Source organism: Coloeus monedula (genome assembly GCF_965178545.1).
Source record: "Coloeus monedula genome assembly, chromosome: 4".
Taxonomy (NCBI): Eukaryota; Metazoa; Chordata; class Aves; order Passeriformes; family Corvidae; genus Coloeus; species Coloeus monedula.
The window spans coordinates 75,848,628-75,868,141 of NC_138784.1; the positions used below are offsets into that span (position 1 = coordinate 75,848,628).

At 65.7% G+C, this 19,514-nt stretch overlaps 1 protein-coding gene across 3 annotated transcripts in view; it reads left to right on the top strand.

Moving 5' to 3' along the window:
• SBF1 (SET binding factor 1) overlaps positions 1 to 19,514 on the top strand; it is a 62,243-nt gene that overhangs the window by 41,104 nt on the left and 1,625 nt on the right. Inside the window, exons 10-41 of one of the 3 annotated variants that reach the window (XM_082280161.1) lie at positions 201 to 278; positions 808 to 921; positions 1,904 to 2,032; positions 2,178 to 2,276; positions 2,927 to 3,131; positions 3,440 to 3,552; positions 4,281 to 4,430; positions 4,531 to 4,599; positions 5,041 to 5,199; positions 5,503 to 5,762; positions 6,389 to 6,561; positions 6,778 to 6,851; positions 6,941 to 7,136; positions 7,820 to 7,947; positions 8,272 to 8,447; positions 9,757 to 9,896; positions 10,204 to 10,411; positions 11,230 to 11,426; positions 11,784 to 11,921; positions 12,971 to 13,066; positions 14,003 to 14,080; positions 14,564 to 14,748; positions 15,272 to 15,448; positions 16,569 to 16,670; positions 16,744 to 16,929; positions 17,201 to 17,327; positions 17,405 to 17,535; positions 18,074 to 18,307; positions 18,415 to 18,525; positions 18,769 to 18,980; positions 19,111 to 19,198; positions 19,301 to 19,432. In XM_082280161.1, the coding sequence (XP_082136287.1) occupies positions 201 to 278; positions 808 to 921; positions 1,904 to 2,032; positions 2,178 to 2,276; positions 2,927 to 3,131; positions 3,440 to 3,552; positions 4,281 to 4,430; positions 4,531 to 4,599; positions 5,041 to 5,199; positions 5,503 to 5,762; positions 6,389 to 6,561; positions 6,778 to 6,851; positions 6,941 to 7,136; positions 7,820 to 7,947; positions 8,272 to 8,447; positions 9,757 to 9,896; positions 10,204 to 10,411; positions 11,230 to 11,426; positions 11,784 to 11,921; positions 12,971 to 13,066; positions 14,003 to 14,080; positions 14,564 to 14,748; positions 15,272 to 15,448; positions 16,569 to 16,670; positions 16,744 to 16,929; positions 17,201 to 17,327; positions 17,405 to 17,535; positions 18,074 to 18,307; positions 18,415 to 18,525; positions 18,769 to 18,980; positions 19,111 to 19,198; positions 19,301 to 19,432 (4,665 nt within the window). The remainder of the gene's footprint in view (positions 1 to 200; positions 279 to 807; positions 922 to 1,903; positions 2,033 to 2,177; positions 2,277 to 2,926; positions 3,132 to 3,439; positions 3,553 to 4,280; positions 4,431 to 4,530; positions 4,600 to 5,040; positions 5,200 to 5,502; positions 5,763 to 6,388; positions 6,562 to 6,777; positions 6,852 to 6,940; positions 7,137 to 7,819; positions 7,948 to 8,271; positions 8,448 to 9,756; positions 9,897 to 10,203; positions 10,412 to 11,229; positions 11,427 to 11,783; positions 11,922 to 12,970; positions 13,067 to 14,002; positions 14,081 to 14,563; positions 14,749 to 15,271; positions 15,449 to 16,568; positions 16,671 to 16,743; positions 16,930 to 17,200; positions 17,328 to 17,404; positions 17,536 to 18,073; positions 18,308 to 18,414; positions 18,526 to 18,768; positions 18,981 to 19,110; positions 19,199 to 19,300; positions 19,433 to 19,514) is intronic. The other 2 variants (XM_082280162.1, XM_082280163.1) reach the window with 2 other exon arrangements.

Here is a 19,514-nt window from a genome sequence, read left to right on the forward strand (position 1 = left end):
GAAGGGGCTGCCCCTTCCCTGGATCCCAGTGCCAGCCGTGCTCCCAAGGGAGGGTCAGGCCTGACGGAGCATTCCCAATGCCCCGTGCTTTGTCTCCAAGCCCCTCAGACCTTTTCCTTAGGGGCTGTGGGGTCTCTGGGGAAATCTCCTTGGCTTTTCCAGCCGGGATGGGGCCTGAGCTGAGTGTCCTCCCTGGGCAGGTCCTGGACCCGGAGCTGGAAGTGGCCGACCTCGCCTTCCCCCCTTCCACCATTTCCGCCTCCTCCCTCAAGATGCAGGTGAGTGGTGGGAGGGACAGGGGCCCTGGGTGGGGCTGCTCCCCAGGGACACCCCGGATCTTGGACAGGGGCCCTGCTCCCCAGGGACACCCCGGATCTTGGACAGGGGCCCTGGGTGGGGCTGCTCCCCAGGGACACCCCAGATCTTGGACAGGGGCCCTGTTCCCCAGGGACACCCCGGTTCTTGGGGCACCATTCCAGCCCTGTGTCCATCTGAGGCTGCTGCTCTGAGCCATGCCTGGATCCCGCAGTGCCGTGGGCTCCGGATTCACGGCCGGGCTGCAGCAGATGGGGAATGTTTGGGCTTCCAGCATTCCTGGAGCTGTAGAGCTCCCTCTCCTCCCCGTGCAGCTCTGGGGGGGGGCAGAGCAGTGAGTCCAGGCTGCCGTGTCCCTTTTCCCTGGAATCTCAGCCGCGTTCCCTGCCCTCACCCCGGGGTTGATCCTGTGCTGGGGGAAATTCCTGCCCTGGGAGCTGCCCCATCCACACCCCGTGCCCCACAAGCCCAGGCTGTGCTTCCCTGTTCCAGGACAAGGAGATCCGGGCCGTGTTCCTGCGCCTGTTTGCTCAGCTGCTGCAGGGCTACCGCTGGTGCCTGCACATCATCCGCATCCACCCCGAGCCCGTCATCCGCTTCCACAAGGTGAGGGCCTCGTCCGGGCCGGGATGAGTCGGGCTGAATCCTGGAAACAATCCCGGCTTTCCAGGCAGTGACCTCCCCGACATCCCCGCCGGGCCCACCTGCATCCCGTGTTTGTCCTTGAGCGTCCCGAGGTCTCCCGGAGCAGGCAGCGCTTCCCTGCTCGTGCCCCAGCGTGTTCGGATGCTCCCGGCCTGGAGCTGGGGATTTTGGGAGGTCTTGGCACTGCTGAGGGACCAGCTGAAATCCTCTGGCTCTGTGTGCCTGTGTCCCTGTATCCCTGTGTCCCTGTATCCCTGTGTCTCTGTGTCCGTGTGCCCCTGTGCCCCTGAGTCCCTCTGGCCCTGTGTCCCTGTATCCCTGAGTCCCTCTGGCCCTGTATCTCCATGTCCCTGTATCCCTGTGTCCCTGTATCCCCATGTCCCTGTATCTCTGTGTCCCTGAGTCCCTCTAGCCTTGTATCCCTCTGTCCCTGTGTCCCTGAGTCTCTCTGGCCTTGTATCCCCATGTCCCTGTATCCCTGTGTCCCTGTATCCCTGTGTCTTTGTGTCCCTGTGCCCCTGAGTCCCTCTGGCCTTGTATCCCTCTGTCCCTGTGCCCCTGAGTCCCTCTGGCCTTGTATCCCTGTGTCCCTGTATCCCCTTGTCCCTGTATCCCTCTGGCCCTATATCCCTCTGTGTCCCCGTGTCCCTGTGCCCCCGAGTCCCTCTGGCCCTGTATTCCTCTGTCCCTGTGCCCTCATATCCTGGAGTTCCTCTGTCCCCACGTCCCCGTGTTCTGCCTCTGCACACCGAGGTGACACCAGAGCCCTTCCCTTGCCCCTTGTCCTGCTGCCGTGGGCCAGAGGCTCAGCTTCCCGTGCCAGCGCTGTCGCTGCTGTGCCTGGCTGGCACAGGGAAGGAGGTGACACCGTCCCAGTGCCACCCAGGTGCCCGTCCTTGGCCCGGTGTCACCCGCGCCGCTGACAGCGCCGCTCCCTTTGCAGGCGGCGTTCCTGGGCCAGCGGGGGCTCACGGAGGACGATTTCCTCACCAAGGTGCTCGAGGGCATGGCCTTCGCCGGCTTCGTCACCGAGCGCGGGGCCCCCTATCGCCCCATCGACCTCTTCGACGAGGTGAGGCCCTGGGGCAGCTCCGCTCCCCGCATCCCCGGCTCTCCCAGGGCCCGAGTGGGGTCTGCCGGGGCCCGAGTGGGATCTGCTGGGGCCCCAGCTCTGGGAGAGGCGCTGGAGCTGCTCCTGTCACCCCTGTGCTCCCCAGCTCGTGGCCTATGAGGTGAAGCGCATGAAGGCGGAGGAGGGGAACAAGCAGAAAATCCTGAGGCACATCAAGGAGCTGGCGGAGAAACTCTACAAGAACGTGAGTCCTGGAGCCCCTGGGCAGGAGCGGGAATGTGCCGGGGGATACGGAGCAGGGAGAGTCGGGGCTGGAGCTCTGGTCACTCTGGTCACTCTGTCCCCCCTCCATAAGCTTGTGGTGATGGATCCTGTCCCTCCTTGCACTGTCACTGTGGTCCGGCACATCCTCCTGTGCCCAGAGGTCCTGGGAGTGGGATTCCCTGGTTTTATAGGATCACAGAATCCCAGAATCATCCCTGAGGCTGGAAAAGCCCTCCCAGCCCATCCAGTCCCAGCTGTGCCTCATCCCCACCTTGGCCCCAGCCCAGAGCCCTCAGTGCCACCTCCAGGAATTCCTCAGACACCTGCAGGGATGGGCATTCCAAAGCTCCCTGGGCAGCCCCTGCCAAGGCCTGAGCACCCTTTCCATGGGGAAATTCCTGCTGGTGCCCACCCTGCCCCTCCCCTGGCCCTGCCCGAGGTTTCCAGTGGCACCTGAAGGCAGCAGTGCCCCTCGGAGCCTCGGCTGGCAGGGACGGAGCTCCTGGTGGCCCTTGGCTCGTGGCAGCAGATCCCGGGGCTTGCAGACCGCGGCTGGGAGCAGAGCAGGGGGCTGAGGGCTCCTGTCCCGGGAGGGGACGCGCGGTGACCTCGGGGGCCGTCCCTGCGCAGGAGAACCCGTACCCCGCGGTGACCATGCACAAGGTGCAGAAGCCCACCGAGGGCTGCCACCTGCGCCTGCACCAGAAGCCCTTCCCGCGCCTGGACGAGGGCACCGTGCAGTGGATCATCGACCAGGCCACGGCCAAGCTGCAGACGGCCCCGCCGGCCGTCAAGGCCGAGAAGAAGTGCATGGTGCCCTCGGGACCCCCCATCGGTACGTGGGGCACGGGGGACCCTCTCCTGGGGGCTGCTGGAGGCCGTGGTGCCCTTGGGACCCCCATGGGTGTGTGGGGCACAGGGGGACCCTGTCCTGGGGGGCTGCTGGCTCTGGGTCACACCACAGGAGCAAAACATGGAGAAGCAGCAGCTCCATCCCTGGTAACTTCTGCCCCGTGGGGTCCTCAGCTCCCCAGGGGCTCTCAACACCCCCGAAGGCCCCGCGGCCTTGGGGAGAGGGGGACATCGTGTCCCCCCAGGGGTGCAGGTCCCACCCTGCCTGCACTGACCGGAATCTGTTCCCAGCTGCCATCCTGGAGCGCAACGGGAACGCCCTGGCCAACAGCGCCCGGCGCCTGGAGGTGGTCAGGAACTGCATCTCCTACGTCTTCGAGAACAAGATGCTGGAGGCCAAAAAGGTGAGGAGGGGGCTGAGCTGGGGGGGTCACTGTCCTCTGGGGCTGGAGGGGATGTTCCTGTCCGTGTGCATGTCCTGCTGGTTGGCTGAGGGTCAAAAGGCCGTGGAATCACAGAGGCGCTGAGGGTGGAAAAGCCTCGGAGCCCATCCAGTCCAACCATCCCCAGCGCTGCGCAGGCCACCACTGCCCCTGTCCCCAAAGTGCCACATCCACACAGCTTTGAAATCCCTGCAGGGATGGGTACTCCATCCCCATGCCAGGGCTGGACAACCCTTTCCGGGATGGAAAATGTCCCTGATGCCCACCCTGCCCCTCCCCTGGCCCAGCCTGAGTCCGTTCCCTCTCCTCCTGTCCCTGTTCCCTGGGAGCAGAGCCCCACTCCCACCTCAGTAGCAGAACCGTGGAGCCACTTGGATTGGGAATCCCTCTGGGACCACCAAGTCCCCCATTCCCCAGCACTGCCATGGCCACCACTGACCCGGGACGTGTCCCCCTCCTCGTGTTCCTGGGATTTTGGCTGGGGGCTCCACACCAGCTCAGCACTATTCCTCCATCTCCCAGTGCCCCCGGGCTCCTCCCCCTCCTCCTCGGCTGTGTCCAGCCGGCCACACCTGGAATTTTTCCCTGGTTCATCTCCACGTCCGAGCGCATCCCGTGACAGCCGGCGTGTGCCCGCGCTGTCCCACTGTCCCGGGCCCCATCCCAGCCCCTAAACCCCGTTCCCACAGCTGTTCCCAGCGGTGCTGCGTGCCATGAAGGGCCGGGCCGCCCGGCACTGCCTGACGCAGGAGCTGCACCTGCACGTGCAGCAGAACCGCGCCGTGCTGGACCACCAGCAGTTCGACTTCGTCATCCGCATGATGAACTGCTGCCTCCAGGTAGGGTGGGGCCAGGGGCTCTTCTTCCTGTGGGACACCACAGCAGGGATGGCCCAGGAATGGGGGCCGAGTCCCCTCGTCACCCCCGCTCCTCCCGCAGGACTGCACGGCCATGGACGAGCACGGCATCGCCGCCGCCCTGCTGCCGCTGGTCACCGCCTTCTGCAGGGTGAGTGACCACGAGTGACCACAGTGTCCCCACGCCGGAGCCCTCAGGATGCCTGGAGGTGGCAGAGGCTGCAGGGGGGTGTCCCTATGGGACTTCTCAACCTCTACAGAACTTTCCCCCCACCCCAGACTGGCTCGAGGCTCCCGGGGAGGCTGCAACACCTGCGGGAAGGGGTAGCGCTGGAATGCCAGCTTGATCCCGTGCTCAGGCTGGGCTGGGATGAGCTTCTACCTCCCCTAAAACAGTGTCACAGGGCCCTGCAGGCTCTGGGTGGGCGCTGGGCAAGAGAATTTTGAGGGAAGGCTGGAGGAGCTGTGGTGCAGACATCCCTCCTGCCTGCCCGGGGCTTTCCCAGTGGCTGGGCCGGGCACAGGGGTACCCGAGCAGAGAGCTGGGCACAAAGGCTGTGTTTGTATGGACCTTTTCCACCTCCCTGCACAGAAACTGAGCCCTGGCATCACCCAGTTCGCCTACAGCTGCGTGCAGGAGCACGTGGTGTGGACCAACATCCAGTTCTGGGAGGCCATGTTCTACTGCGACGTCCAGAACCACATCCGGGCCCTGTACCTGGACAGCGCCGAGGAGAACCACATGGAGCAGGTCAGGGGGGGCCCAGGAGAGCTCTTCCCTAAGGGCTGGGTGGGAAGGGACCTCAGAGCCCCTCCAGTGCCAGCCCTGCCATGGCAGGGACACCTCCCACTGTGCCAGGCTGCTCCAGCCCCAATGTCCAGCCTGCCCTTGGACACTGCCAGGGATCCAGTTACAGCTGCTCTGGGAATCCCGTTCCAGCTGCCTGCTCTGGGCCACCTGCTCAGATGAGGATGAGGGGCTGCACCCCAGTTCTGGGAGATCCCTGCGGGTCTGTCCGTGCAGACAACCCCCATCCCCTTCCCACTGCTCCAGGAGAGCGCGGAGGAGCCGCAGGAGGCCAAGTCCGCGCTGGAGATCGCGTCGGAGCAGCTGCGGCTGTGGCCCACCATGAGCCGGGAGAAGCAGCAGGAGCTGATCCAGAAGGAGGAGAGCACGGTGTTCAGCCAGGCCATCCACTACGCCAACAGGATGAGCTACCTGCTCCTGCCCCTGGACACCAGCAAGAACCGCCTGCTCCGCAGCTCCGGGCTGGGCGACGTGGAGAGCGTCAGCAACAGCTTCGTCACCAACAGGTGCCCGGGCTGGGGACCCCGGGGGCACCGCAGTGACCCGAGCTGGGACAGAGCTCCCGGGGCGTGCCGGGCGTTCGGCTGCTGTCAGGGAAGGATGTTCCTGCTCTCTGAGCGGGGCTGGACCAGATGGGCTGTAAGGGTTCCTTGCAATCCTAACCATGCCGGGATTCCAGGGTTATGTCGGGATTGAGGCGGATTGTGGTGCCCAGGGTGGGGTTTCTGGGAGTGGGAACAATCCTGGACTCCTGTCAGGAGTGGGAGCTCTCCTGGGTCCATGCTGGGAGTGGGAGCTCTCCTGGTATCCTACCAGGAGTGGGAACTCTCCTGTGTTCCTCCAAGGAGCGGGAGCTCTCCTGGGTTTTCCAGGAGTGAGAGCTTTCCTGGGTTTCTGTCACAAGCGGGAGCTCTCCTGGATCCATATCAGCACTGGGAGCTCTCCTGGGATATGAAGAGTGGGGGCTCTGCTGTGTCCATATCAGGAGTGGGAGCTCTGCTGGGGTTCTATCAGGAGTGGGAGCTCTCCCGGCTCCATGCTGGGAGTGGCCCCTGGCCGGGGCTGTTCCTGGCCGTGGCCGCAGCTGGGCTGGGCTGTCCTGGGCTGACCCTTCCCTGTTTCCCTGGGGAAGCATCGCGGGCAGCGTGGCCGAGAGCTACGACACCGAGAGCGGCTTCGAGGACGCCGAGAGCTCGGACGTGGCCAACTCTGTGGTGAGGTTCATCAACCGCTTCGTGGACAAGGTGTGCACCGAGAGCGGCGTCACCAACGAGCACCTCAAGGGGCTGCACGTCATGATCCCGGGTGAGGACACAGGGATGGGCACGGGGGTCCTGCAGGAGCAGCGGGAGAGGGCAGGGTGGGGTTTGGGTGGGACAGGGTGGGATTTGGGAAAGGCAGGGTGAGATTTGGGCAGGGCAGGGCAGGATTTGGGCAGGGTGGGATTCAGGCAGGGCAGGATGGGATTTGGGCAGGGGCAGGTGGGATTTGGGCAGGGCAGGACTCACCCCCATCCCACAGACATCGTGCAGATGCACATCGAGACCCTGGACGCCGTGCACAGGGAGAGCAAGAGGCTCCCTCCCATCCAGAAGGTAGGGAGTGCGCGCTGCTGGGCTGGGCTGGGAGCCCTGGGGGCTGGGAGACCCTTCCCACGGGCCTGAGCCCCCCGTTGTCCCCCCAGCCAAAGCTGCTGCGGCCCAACCTGCTGCTGGGGGAGGAGTGTGTGATGGAGGGGCTCCGCGTGTACCTGATGCCGGACGGGCGCGAGGAGGCGGCCGGGGGCAGCGTCGGGGGGCCCCCCCTGCTCCCCGCAGAGGGGGCCGTGTTCCTCACCACCTACAGGATCATCTTCAAGGGGACCCCCACCGACCCCCTGGGTGAGGGGCTGTGGCCTCAGAAAGAGGGGGGAGCAGGGGGGCATTGGGGATCCCTGGGGAACAGGGAGCTGGTCAGTGATCCCTGGGGAGCAGGGTCAGTGATCCCTGAGGAGCAGGGGGCTGGTCAGTGATCCCTGGGGAGCAGGGTCAGTGATCCCTGGGGAGGAGAGGGCTGGTCAGTGATCCCTGGGGAGCAGGGTCAGTGATCCCTGGGGAGCAGGGGGCTGGTCAGTGATCCCTGGGGAGGAGGGTCAGTGATCCCAGGGGATCAGGGGGGCTGGTCAGTGATCCCTGGGGAGGAGGGAGCTGGTCAGTGATCCCAGGGGATCAGGGGGCTTGTCAGTGATTCCTGGGGAGGAGGGTCAGTGATCCCTGGGGAGCAGGGGGCTGGTCAGTGATTCCTGGGGAGGAGGGTCAGTGATCCCTGGGGAGGAGAGGGCTGGTCAGTGATCCCTGAGGAGCAGGGGGCTGGTCAGTGATCCCTGGGGAGCAGGGGGCTGGTCAGTGATCCCTGAGGAGCAGGGGGCTGGTCAGTGATCCCTGGGGAGCAGGGGTTGGTTGTTTCTGGCCGCTGTGTCCCATGAACTCTTCCATGGTGGGACAAGACACCGGGGGTGGCCTGGCCTGGCCCTGCCTGGGGCCGGGGCGGGCATGGAACTGACCCGTTGCTGTCCCGTGTCCAGTGGGGGAGCAGGTGGTGATCCGGTCCTTCCCCATCGCCTCGCTGACCAAAGAGAAGAAGATCAGCATCCAGGCCCAGGCGGATCAGTTCATCCAGGAGGGATTGCAGCTGCGCTCCTGCACATTCCAGGTGGGACCCCATGCTGGGAGAGAGCTCCCAAACCTGCCGGGCATGGGGACACCCAGGAGCAGGAGTGGAGACTCCAGGAGGAAAGGGAATGGGGACAGGGGAAAGGGGACAGGGGAAAGGGAATGGGGATGCAGGGAGAGGCAGGGCAGCCTCCCAGGCCAGGCTCTGCTCATGGGGCTCCTGGCCAGATCCAAGCTCTGCCCTGATCCATGGGAAGGGCTGTGCCCATGGTGCTCCGGGATGGATCCAAGCTCTGCCCTGATCCATGGGAAGGGCCATCCCCTGCCCTGACCCCGCTGTGACCCCTTGGCCGTGCCCCACCAGCTGCTGAAGATCGCCTTTGATGAGGAGGTGGCCTCGGACAGCGCCGAGATCTTCCGGAAGCACCTGCACAAGCTGCGCTACCCCCAGCACGTGCGCGGCACCTTCGCCTTCACCGTGGGCCAGTCCCCCAAGCAGGCCATGCAGCCCAAGGCCAAGGAGAAGAACCCCTCGCTCAGGTACCTGCGCCATGAGAGGGATCACACCTGGCTGCACCTCATCCTCTGGGACCCCCCTCCTGTCCCTGCTCCGGCAGAGCCACCAGGACACAGGGACTGAGCCCTCCTGGCTCAGACCCGTCCTGTGCAGGGTTTCCATCGCTGGAGGTCAGAGAATCCTTTGGGCTGGAAAAGCCCCGTGAGCCAACGAGTCCCAGCCTTCCCAGCACTGCCCCTGTCCCCAGGTGCCACATCCACAGGGTGTTAAATCCCTGCAGGGATGGGCACTCCCCCCTGTGCCAGGGCTGGGCAGCCCTTTCCAGGAGGGAATTCCCCAACACCCACCCTGCCCCTCCCCTGGCCCAGCCTGAGGCCGTTCCCTCTCTCCTGTCCCTGTTCCCTGCCAGCAGAGCCCAACCCCCCCCGGCTGCCCCCTCCTGTCAGGGACTTGTGCAGACCAAAGAGCTGCAGGTGTCCCTTGCCCTGCAGTGTCCCCAGCCCCACACGGTCACACTGGGAAGAACGGGTCACACTGGGAAGTGGGAGTTTGCTGCACTGGCATCCCCTGGCCAAGGAGGTGTCCCACAGGAGAGGTTCCAGTGGCCTGGGTGACTCAGGGACACGGTGCTGCAGTGCTGGGTGACCTGGGGACACGGTGCTCCTGCTCTGGGTGGCTCAGGGACACGGTGCTGCAGTGCTGGGTGACCTGGGGACACATTATTCCTGCACTGGGTGACTTGAGGACACTGTTCTTGCACAGGGTGTCTCCGTGCTGCAGCACTGGGTGATGTGGGGACATTGTCCTGCAGTGCTGGGTGACCTGGGGACATGGCCCTGCAGTGCTGGGTGACTCAGGGACACAGTCCTGCAGTGCTGGGTGACTTAGGGATGCAGTGCTGCAGTGCTGGGTGACTCGGGGACATGGTCCTGCAGCACCAACTGCAGCCCTGAGCCCTGCCTGGGCTGGCACCGGCCCTGCCATGGATCCCCTGGTCCCTGTGGCTGATCCCCTGGTCCCTGCCATGGGTCCCTGTCCCCTGCTGTGGTTTGGAGCCCTCCTCCCCTGCGATGGGCGGGATCTCTGCCTGTAGCAGCTCCGATGCGGAGGAGGCTGGGTCCCCTTGGATCTGGAGGCTGCTCCCCCTGGCTGCCTCATCCCTCCTCCCCTGACACCCCAAATCCCTTGGGAATGGCAGGTGCTGGGGCTCCCGCAGGGCCAAGGCGCTGGCAGGCGACACATCCGTCCCCTCCCGTGTGCCAGCGACCTCCTGGGGCGGGTGTGCCCCTGGCTCTGGCTCCGTGGCTGACAGCGTTGTCCCCGTGCCCCCAGGACGCTGTCCAAGAACCTGGTGAAGAACGCCAAGAGGACGATCGGCCGGCAGTACGTGACCCGCAAGAAGTACACGCCCCCCGCCTGGGAGCAGCGGGGCAGCCAGCACTTCCCTGAGGACAACGAGGACGAGATCTCAGGTTGGGAACGCCCCGGGAAGGCCAGGGAGCAGCGGCCACTCGAGAGCCGTCCCGGTGTCCCTGCAGTGGGAGCAGGGCGGGAGCATCTCCCGGTTCCCGGCAGTGCGCAGCCCTGGGCTGCTGGTGGTGGCCGGGCAGAGACCCCAGCACGGAGGGAGGTCTTGGGCCAGCTGGGAAATCCCCCAGGGCTCCCTGACAGGCGACAGCAGCGGGTTCGGGGCCCTTCCTCCATCCCATCCGTCTCCTCGGCTGCTCCGGGACACCGTGCACGCGCCCAGGTGTCCCCAGCCCCGCGTTGTCCCCGCAGTGTCCGAGGAGCTGGACAGGAGCACGCTGACGCCCAGCAGCACCATGAGGCCGTCGGAGAAGATGACGATGACGCACGTGGTGGAGCGCGCCTGCTGCCGGGACTACCAGCGCCTGGGGCTGGGGACGCTGAGCAGCAGCCTGACCCGCTCCAAGAACGAGCCCTTCCGCATCTCCACCGTCAACCGCATGTACGCCATCTGCCGCAGGTGAGCCGCCCCAGGGCACGGACCCCGATGGATCCCAGCGGATCCCAGCGGATCCCAGCGCCGCCGGGACACCCCGAAACCACCGGGATCAATAAAAGCCTCCAGCGGTGTCGGCGAGTCCGGCATCACTTTGTCCTTGGCCAGCAGAATTCCGGCCTCCAGCGCTCCACAGCTTTTTCACTTACTGATGCATTTTTGGCCAATGTTCACTGGTTCTAAGCTGCCCAGTCCTCTCCATTAATCACTATTCTGCCCCATCTATTGATTATTGATTGCTCGCTTCTCATGATGAGCCTGAATTTTCCAGTGTTTTTATCATGTTTTTCCCACATGGGGAGTTCCCAGTGCTGAGGCTGAAATGTCCTTGTGTTTTCTTTACCCTCATTTACCCCAGTGTCTCCTTGGAGGGCCATGAGCCCTGGTCACTCCCTGTCCTTGGAGGGCCATGAGTCCTGGTCACTCCGTGTCCTTGGAGGGCCATGAGCCCTGGTCACTCTGTGTCCTTGGAGGGCCATGAGCCCTGGTCACTCTGTGTCCTTGGAGGGTCATGAGCCCTGGTCACTCCAGCATGTCCTTGGAGGACCATGAATTCCAACTCCCAGCTGTCGAGCCTTTCACTCCCTCGGGCTTTGTCCAGTGCAGCTTGTCAGGGTTGGTTTTACCCATCTCAAGAGTTTTGATTTAACGATCCGAGGAACGATCAGGCGTGTGGAGAGGCTTAATTAGCGCTGCCTCCAAGTGGGCGCTGCTGAATTAATGAAAGAGCTGCCGAAGGCTGGCTCAGGGCCAGCGTCACTCGCGGGGGTTTGTGCCCGCAGCTACCCCGGGCTGCTGATCGTGCCGCAGAGCATCCAGGACAACACCATCCAGCGCATCTCGCGCTGCTACCGGCAGAGCCGCTTCCCGGTGGTGTGCTGGCGGAACTCCCGCACCAAGGCCGTGCTGCTGCGCTCCGGGGGCCTCCACGGCAAGGGCGTCGTCGGCCTCTTCAAGTCCCAGAATGCCCCAACCCCAGGTGACCGTCCGGCCCCATCCAGGACACGGAGCTGGGGCCAGGAATCGCCCCTGGCTCCGGGCAGGGACACTTGGGGGGGTCTCCTGGCTCAGGGTGGTGACTCTTGGGGATCTCCGTGGCTTGGGGTGGCGATACTTTGGGGTCTCTGGCTCTGGGTGGTGACACTGAGGTGTCCCCTGGCTCCGGGTGGTGGCACTCGGGGGTCCCTCAGTTGCAGGTGGTGACGCTCAGGGGTCTCCCTGGCTTGGGGCAGTGATACTTGGGGGTCTCCAGGATCCAGACAGTGACACTTTGGGGTCTCCAGCTCTGGGTGGTGACACCTGGGGGTATCCAGGTGACACTGGGGTGTCCCCGCAGGCCCGTCGCAGGCGGACTCCACGAGTCTGGAGCAGGAGAAGTACCTGCAGGCCATCATCAATTCCATGCCCCACTACTCGGACGCCGGCGGGCGCAACACCCTCAGCGGCTTCACCTCGGCTCACATGAGCAGTGCAGGTGAGGGGGCACAGGGGAGGGGGCACAGGGGGGCTCCTGCCAGCCCCGGGTCCTGCTGTGCGTGCCGGGGGAGCCGCTCCCCGGGCTCCCACATCCCAGGAGGCAGCGTAGCCTCTCCAGAGCTCCCGGCTCCTGCTGGCTGCGGGTGGGGATGGGTTTTGGGAGATCGGGTGTCCCCGGAGCACAGGGAGCCCCGGGGGTTTTGGGAAGCCCAGTGTCCCTGGAGCTGGGAGCACTGGGACCCCCAGCCTGTGCTGGGATCCAGGCGCTCTCCTGGGGCTGGTGGGGACAGACCCTTCCCACCAGGATCTCGGCACCGCGTGTTCCCCATGCACGGTGCCAGGGTCAGTCTGGAGACCCCCGGTAAGTCTGTGCCCAGCTGGCCCTTTCCCAACTGGCCCTTCCCAGCTGGCCCTTCCCTGCAGGGCAGAGCTCCATCACCCCCTGCCACACTCCAGTGCCATGCGTCCTGTCCTGGTGCCATCCATCCTGTCCCGGTGCCATCCGTCCTGTCCCGGTGCCATCCGTCCTGTCCCAGTGCCATCCATCCTGTCCCGGTGCCATCCGTCCTGTCCCGGTGCCATCCCTCCTGTCCCGGTGTCATCCCTCCTGTCCCGGTGCCATCCCTCCTGTCCCAGTGCCATCCATCCTGTCCCGGTGCCATCCATCCTGTCCCCTCATCCCACCCATCATCACTGTGGACACATCCGGGGCTGGGGGCTCTGGGGAGCCCAGGGGGGCTCCCTGATCCTGAAGGGGGAGAATTTCCGACAGCCGCTCCGAGGCCTCTCCCCAGTTTGGGGGGCATGGCTGGAGTGTGGATGGAGCAGGGGGCTCAGCCCGGCTCTGGGGCTGGCACAGGGTGACCCCACCGTGGGCTGGGGGCTGAGCCCCCTCCCCCAGGCCTGCCCCAGGTTTTCCGTGGCTCCAGCTGGACGGTGCTTCCCGCGCTGGCTCCGCGTCCTGGGGTCCCGCTTGCTGCCGCTTCCTCCCGGCCCCTGCCCCGGCTCTGGGGGGCCTCGGGAGCTGACGTTCTCTTGGTGCTGCAGATTTCTCCGACAAGAGGCAGCAGCCTAAGCTGGGATCGCTCATGAAGCAGGTGATGGGAGGGAAGGACGAAGGGCCTGGGACTTTGAGCCGCGGAGGTGAGGACGGGGCGGGGGCACTGCCTGGGGGCCTCGCTGAGACCCCCGGCCCTGGGCAGCTCTCGTAGAGTAGATGCTTCCCTGGGGGGAGCAGGTGATGATCCCTGGGAAGAGCAGGTGATCCCTGGGAAGAGCAGCTGATTCCCTGGGAAGAGCAGGTGATGATCCCTAGGAAGAGCAGCTGATTCCCTGGGAAGAGCAGGTGATGATCCCTGGGAAGAGCAGGTGATGATCCCTAGGAAGAGCAGCTGATTCCTGGGAAGAGCAGGTGATGATCCCTGGGAAGAGCAGCTGATTCCCTGGGAAGAGCAGGTGATGATTCCTGGGAAGAGCAGCTGATTCCCTGGGAAGAGCAGGTGATGATCCCTGGGAAGAGCAGGTGATGATCCCTAGGGAAGAGCAGCTGATTCCTGGGAAGAGCAGCTGATCCCTGGGAAGAGCAGGTGATGATCCCTGGGAAGAGCAGGTGATGATCCCTGGGAAGAGCAGCTGATTCCCTGGGAAGAGCAGGTGATGATCCCTGGGAAGAGCAGGTAATGATCCCTGGGAAGAGCAGGTGATCCCTGGGAAGAGCAGGTGATGATCCCTGGGAAGAGCAGGTGATGATCCCTGGGAAGAGCAGCTGATTCCCTGGGAAGAGCAGGTGATGATCCCTAGGAAGAGCAGCTGATTCCTGGGAAGAGCAGCTGATGATCCCTGGGAAGAGCAGGTGATGATCCCTAGGAAGAGCAGGTGATGATCCCTGGGAAGAGCAGGTGATGATCCCTGGGAAGAGCAGCTGATTCCCTGGGAAGAGCAGGTGCTCCTTGGAGCCGCGGCCGCAGGGAGGGAGGGAGGGCCCTGCCGCAGCCTCCGGCGCCATCGCCTCCATCCCATTCCCTGTCCATGGCTCCGTCCCTGTCCCTTGCTGAGGTCACTTTCGTCCTGTGCCCCCAGGGCTGGGTCACAGAGCCAGGGTCATCACCCTGTCCTCCCCCAAGTGCGCGTCGCCGAAGGGCCGCGAGACGCCCCGAGGTACGGACGCGCCCGAGCCGGCCGGGTGTGACTGACCACTGACCCCCCACTCACTGCCCCCACACCACTAATCCCAGTAACCCCAGTAACCCCCCCGAGCCCCAGTGCTGCTCCAGGTGTGCCACGGGCACGGTGAGTACCGGGCAGCCTCCGCCAGGTTTGCTTTGGGCTCCTGGGGCTCTGCGGGTGCCGGGCGGGGGTGCAGTGGTGGCGGGGCTGTGGCACGGCGGGCAGGGCCGCGGTGCGGGTGGCAGCGCCTGGTGACGCCGGTCGCGGTGTGACAGTGACGGACACGGAGCCGCCGGGGCCGGAATCCAGCGGGCAGGAATTCCTGCAGCACCCAGAGGGAGAAGGAGCCAAAGCAAACCTGGTGCCCAGCACCTCCCTGGCATGTGCCCCCTGACGTGTCCCCCCGGCTGGGGACGTGGGGCCAGCGCAGCCCCCGAGCCCCGGCCCCGTCCTGAGCCCGCCCCGATCCCGCAGGGAAGTGGGGCAGCATCCGGGCCAGCGGCCGCATGAGCAGCTACGCCCTGAACGTGGAGATCGGGTCCCGGCTGGCAGGGAAGGACCTGCTGGGGACACAGCACAACGGGACCCCCGCCGAGCCCTCCTTCCTGCGGCAGCACCGCGCCTCGCTCTACATCATCGGGGACAAGTCCCAGCTGAAGGTGACACGCCCGGCACGGCCAGCACGGACAGGGAACGGAGCTGGGGAGGGTCTGGAGCCCCAGGAGCGGCTGAGGGAGCTGGAAAGGGGCTCAGCCTGGAGCAAAGGAGGCTCCGGGGGGACCTTGTGGCTCTGCACAAGTCCCTGACAGGAGGGGGCAGCCGGGGGGATCGGGCTCTGCTGGCAGGGAACAGGGACAGGAGAGAGGGAACGGCCTCAGGCTGGGCCAGGGCAGGCTCAGGGTGGGCATCAGCAGGAATTTCCCCATGGAAAGGGTGCTCAGGCCTCGGCAGGGGCTGCCCAGGGAGGTTTGGAGTGCCCATCCCTGCAGGGATTTAAAACCCCTGCGGATGTGGCACTTGGGGACAGGGGCAGTGGTGGCCTTGGCAGTGCTGGGAGCGGTTGTGCTCCATGGTCTCCGAGGGCTTTTCCAATCCAAAGAACTCCCTGATCCCGAGGATGGCAGTGGCTCAGGGCACCCCAGGCCAGCCCAGGACAGCCCAGGCCATGCTGTCCCTCCGCAGGGCGTGAAGCCGGACCCGCTGCAGCACTGGGAGGTGGTGCCCATCGAGGTGTTCGACGTGCGCCAGGTCAAGGCCAGCTTCAAGAAGCTGATGAAGGCCTGCGTGCCCGGCTGCCCCTCCAGCGACCCCAGCGTGGCCTACCTGCGCTCCCTGGAGGAGTCGGAGTGGCTGTCCCAGGTCAGTCCTCCCCGCAGCCGGACCCGGCCCTGCCCTGTCCTGGGGTGACAGAGTGCGGGCGTTGGGGCGACAGAGAGTTCGCTGCTGTTTTCCCCAAAAACGTCTCGGGCAAGAGACCCCTCGGGTGCGGCTGTATGGCCACTGGCTCGCTTCTCCTTTCTGCTGGTTGAGCACCGGTGACACACACGCACACTGTCTCAGGCCAGACAGCTCCATGTCACCGAGACAAGGAGCCGAGGAGGGCCCTCGGCATGGCAAATCCCACGGTGGAGGTTTATTTCCTCCTGCGCAGGGGGACCAGGGGCGAAGAGGAGGCAGCACGCTCGAAACGCGCTTTGCGTAGGGTCACAGAGCCAGCGCTGTGAGGGCACGGGGCCGAACAAAGGCGGGAGCAGGCAGGGGAGCCAGTGCGCGCAGGGAAGGGCGGAGCGGGCAGCGGCTCAGGTGCGCGGCCGCGGGCTGCTGGGAGAGGGAGTTTCCTTCCAACAGCGTCGGGGGCTGAGGGCACAATTCGCGAGGAGCTGTGGGAGAAAGGTATCTCAAATAGCCGAGTTTTTCCACCAGGAGAGTGGCCGGGTGGTGGTCTCGGGGATCATCTCCTGCTCGTCCCAGGGATCATCACCTGCTCTTTGCCACCTCGGGGCTCTCCGGCCCATCAGCCAGCGCTGCTGCTGACTCAGTGACCCCAGCCCGGGGCGGGCCCTGAGCTCCCGGCCGGGCTCCAGTGCCCTGTGCAGAGCAGCGCTGGGGACACTCGGGTGGGTGTGGGGGACGAGGGTGGGACAGTGCAGGGCTCAGCTCCGTGGTGCTGGACGGAGCTTCTGGCCGGGGATGTCGGGCAGGACCCGCGGGATGCTCCGGAGGGGCTGGGACAGGGCAGAGCCAGCGTGGCCAGGAGGAGCTGGGGCAGCAGCCTGGGGCGACTGGTCCCAGTGTGGAGCCGTGGGAGGGGTCCCACTCTGGAGGGGGTGGGGGCCCCCTGTCCCTGCTGCCGTGTCCCAGTGCAGGGTGGTGGCCCCTGTGACCCCGAGCGTGGCCTCACTCCAGAGAAGGGGACACGGCCCCAGCACCCGCCCAGGAGTTCCTGCGCCCTCCTCACTCCTGGTGCTGCTCTTGGCAGATCCACAAGATCCTGCAGATCTCGGTGCTGGTGGTGGAGCTGCTGGACACGGGCTCGTCCGTGCTGGTCAGTCTGGAGGACGGCTGGGACATCACCACCCAGGTGAGAGCCCGGCGGCGGCTGGGGTGGCCCCGTGGCCATTCCCCGCAGCCCCTCAAGCCCCCTGTCCCCGCAGGTGGTGTCACTGGTGCAGCTCCTGTCTGACCCCTACTACCGGACGCTGGAGGGCTTCCGGCTGCTGGTGGAGAAGGAGTGGCTGTCCTTCGGCCACCGCTTCAGCCACCGCGGCGCCCAGACCCTGGCGGGGCAGAGCAGCGGCTTCGCCCCCATCTTCCTCCAGTTCCTGGACTGTGTGCACCAGGTGAGCCCTGGCACCTGGGACAGGGGACCCCCGAGTGCCCACCGAGTCCCTGAGTGCCCAGCAGGACCCCAGAGTGCCCAGTGGGACCCCCAAGCACCCACCAGGACACCCAGGTCACCCCCAGGACCCCAAAACCCCGGGAGCGCTCCTGGGGCAGCTGGGGGGTCTGGATCCCAGCCCAGCCCATGGCTATGGATCCCGGGGTGATCCGGGGCTCTCCGTGGCCGTGGATCCCGGGGTGATCCGGGGCTCTCCGTGGCTGTCCCCGCAGATCCACCTGCAGTTCCCCATGGAGTTCGAGTTCAGCCAGTACTACCTGAAGTTCCTCAGCTACCACTACATTTCCAACCGCTTCCGGACATTCCTGCTGGACTCCGACTATGAGCGCATCGAGCTGGGTGAGGGCAGCGTGCGGGGCGGGGGTGGCACCGGCCCTGTGCCCCCGGTCACACCCGGTGTCCCCTCTGTCCCCCAGGGCTCCTGTACGAGGAGAAGGGCGAGCGGAAGGGCCAGCAGGTCTCCAAATCCATCTGGGACTACATCGACCGCCTCAACAAGAAAGCTCCCATCTTCTTCAACTACCTGTACGCCCCTGAGGATGGCGAGGTGAGAGCTGGGGGCACCCGGAGGGGCTGGGAGCACCCCGGAATCCTCCCTGCAGGAGCGGCTGGAGCTGGGATTTGCCACCGGGAAGGGACCTCCGAGCCCCTCCAGTGCCAGCCCTGCCATGGCAGGGACACCTCCCACTGTGCCAGGCTGCTCCAGCCCCAATGTCCAGCCTGGCCTTGGCCACTGCCAGGGATCCAGGGGCAGCCCCAGCTGCTCTGGGCACCCTGGGCCAGGGCCTGCCCACCCTCCCAGCCAGCAATTCCCAATTCCCAATTTCCCATCCAGCCCTGCCCTCTGGCACTGGGAAGCCATTCCCTGCCTCCTGGCCCTCCAGGCCTTGGCCCCAGTCCCTCTGCAGCTCTCCTGGAGCCCCTTTAGGCCCTGCAAGGAGCTCGGAGCTCTCCCTGGAGCAGCTTCTCCTCTCCAGGCCGGACACTCCCAACACTCTGTGTGGACACATTGTCCCTTTGGCCCGGCTGGGAATGTCCAACCTGGCCCCACCACCCTTCCTGAGCTGCCCCCGCCCCTCCCACAGGTGCTGAGGCCATACAGCAACATCTCCAACCTGAAGGTGTGGGATTATTACACGGAGGAGACGCTGTCTGAGGGGCCCTCGTACGACTGGGAGCTGGTGCAGGGGCAGCCGGAGCCGGTGGAGGAGCCGGATCGCCAGGACACCGCGGCCCCGCAGAGCAAGCGCCGCATCATCTGGCCCTGCTACGACAACCGCAGCCGCGTGGAGCCCGACGCCATCTCCAAACTGCTCGAGGTGGGGATTGGTGTCCCCGGGGATGGCACCTGGCAGGGCCCCAGGACAGGGACAGCGGCCCCAGGGGTTCTGTCCCCTCTGGGCTGATGCCAGAATCCCTCCCGCAGGAGCTGCACAACCTGGAGATGGAGCTGGGGCAGGTCCCGGAGCGCTGGAAGGACACGTGGGACAAGGTGAAAGCGTCCCAGCGCACGGAGGGGCGGCAGGAGGGCAGCAGGGTAGGTGACAGGAGGTGACAGGCGCTGTCACAGGGTGTGACTGTGTGTGCCAGGGGCTGTGACAGGGTGTGGACAGGCTGTGATGGGGCTGATGTGTGACAGGGTGTGGCAGGCTGGTGCTGGTTTTGGTGCTGCTTCTGGGGGCTGGTTCGCTGCTGGTTTTTGTGCTGGTGCTGGTTCTGCTCAGCCCCAGATGGGGGTCCCCAGGACCTCGGTCCCTCCTCACCCTGTCCCTGTCCCCAGACCCCCAGCTCCCTGCTGATGTCGTCGGGGCTGTCGCACCACCGGCGCTCGCTGGGCGTGTACCTGCAGGAGAGCGGGGTGGGCTCCACGCTCAACCTCAGCCTGGACAGCGACACCAGCAGCACCTCCACCCCGTCCAGCGGGAAGCCGGGTGCCCGCCGCAGCACCTCCACCCTCTACAGCCAGTTCCAGATGTCCGAGAGCGAGAACAGGCAGGCGGGGCTGGGAATGGGCTGGGAATGCCGGCGGCGGGAGGGGGATCCTTCCCCGAGGGGCAGGATGTGGATCCCGCTGGGTTCCCATCCCTGACCCCGCTGTTCCCGGCCCCTTCCTGCCCCGCAGGTCCTACGAGGGGTCTCTGTACAAGAAAGGCGCTTTCATGAAACCCTGGAAGCCTCGGTGGTTTGTGCTGGATAAAACCAAACATCAGGTACCGGCTGGGCCCCGGGCTCTGTGCTGGCCCTCCATGCCCTCCGTCCGTGCCCTCCGTCCCTGCCGTGCCCTGTCCTGAGCGCAGCCCTCTCTCCCGCAGCTGCGGTACTACGACAGCCGGATGGACACGGAATGCAAGGGGGTCATCGACCTGGCCGAGGTGGAGTCCATCACCCCGGGCACCCCCACCATGGGGGCCCCCAAGACGGTGGACGAGAAAGCTTTCTTCGACGTGAGTGTCCCCGAGGGGCTGGCGCTGGGCAGCTCCCGGTCACTCCGGGCTCTGGCCGCAGCTCTCAGCCCCTCCCGTCTCT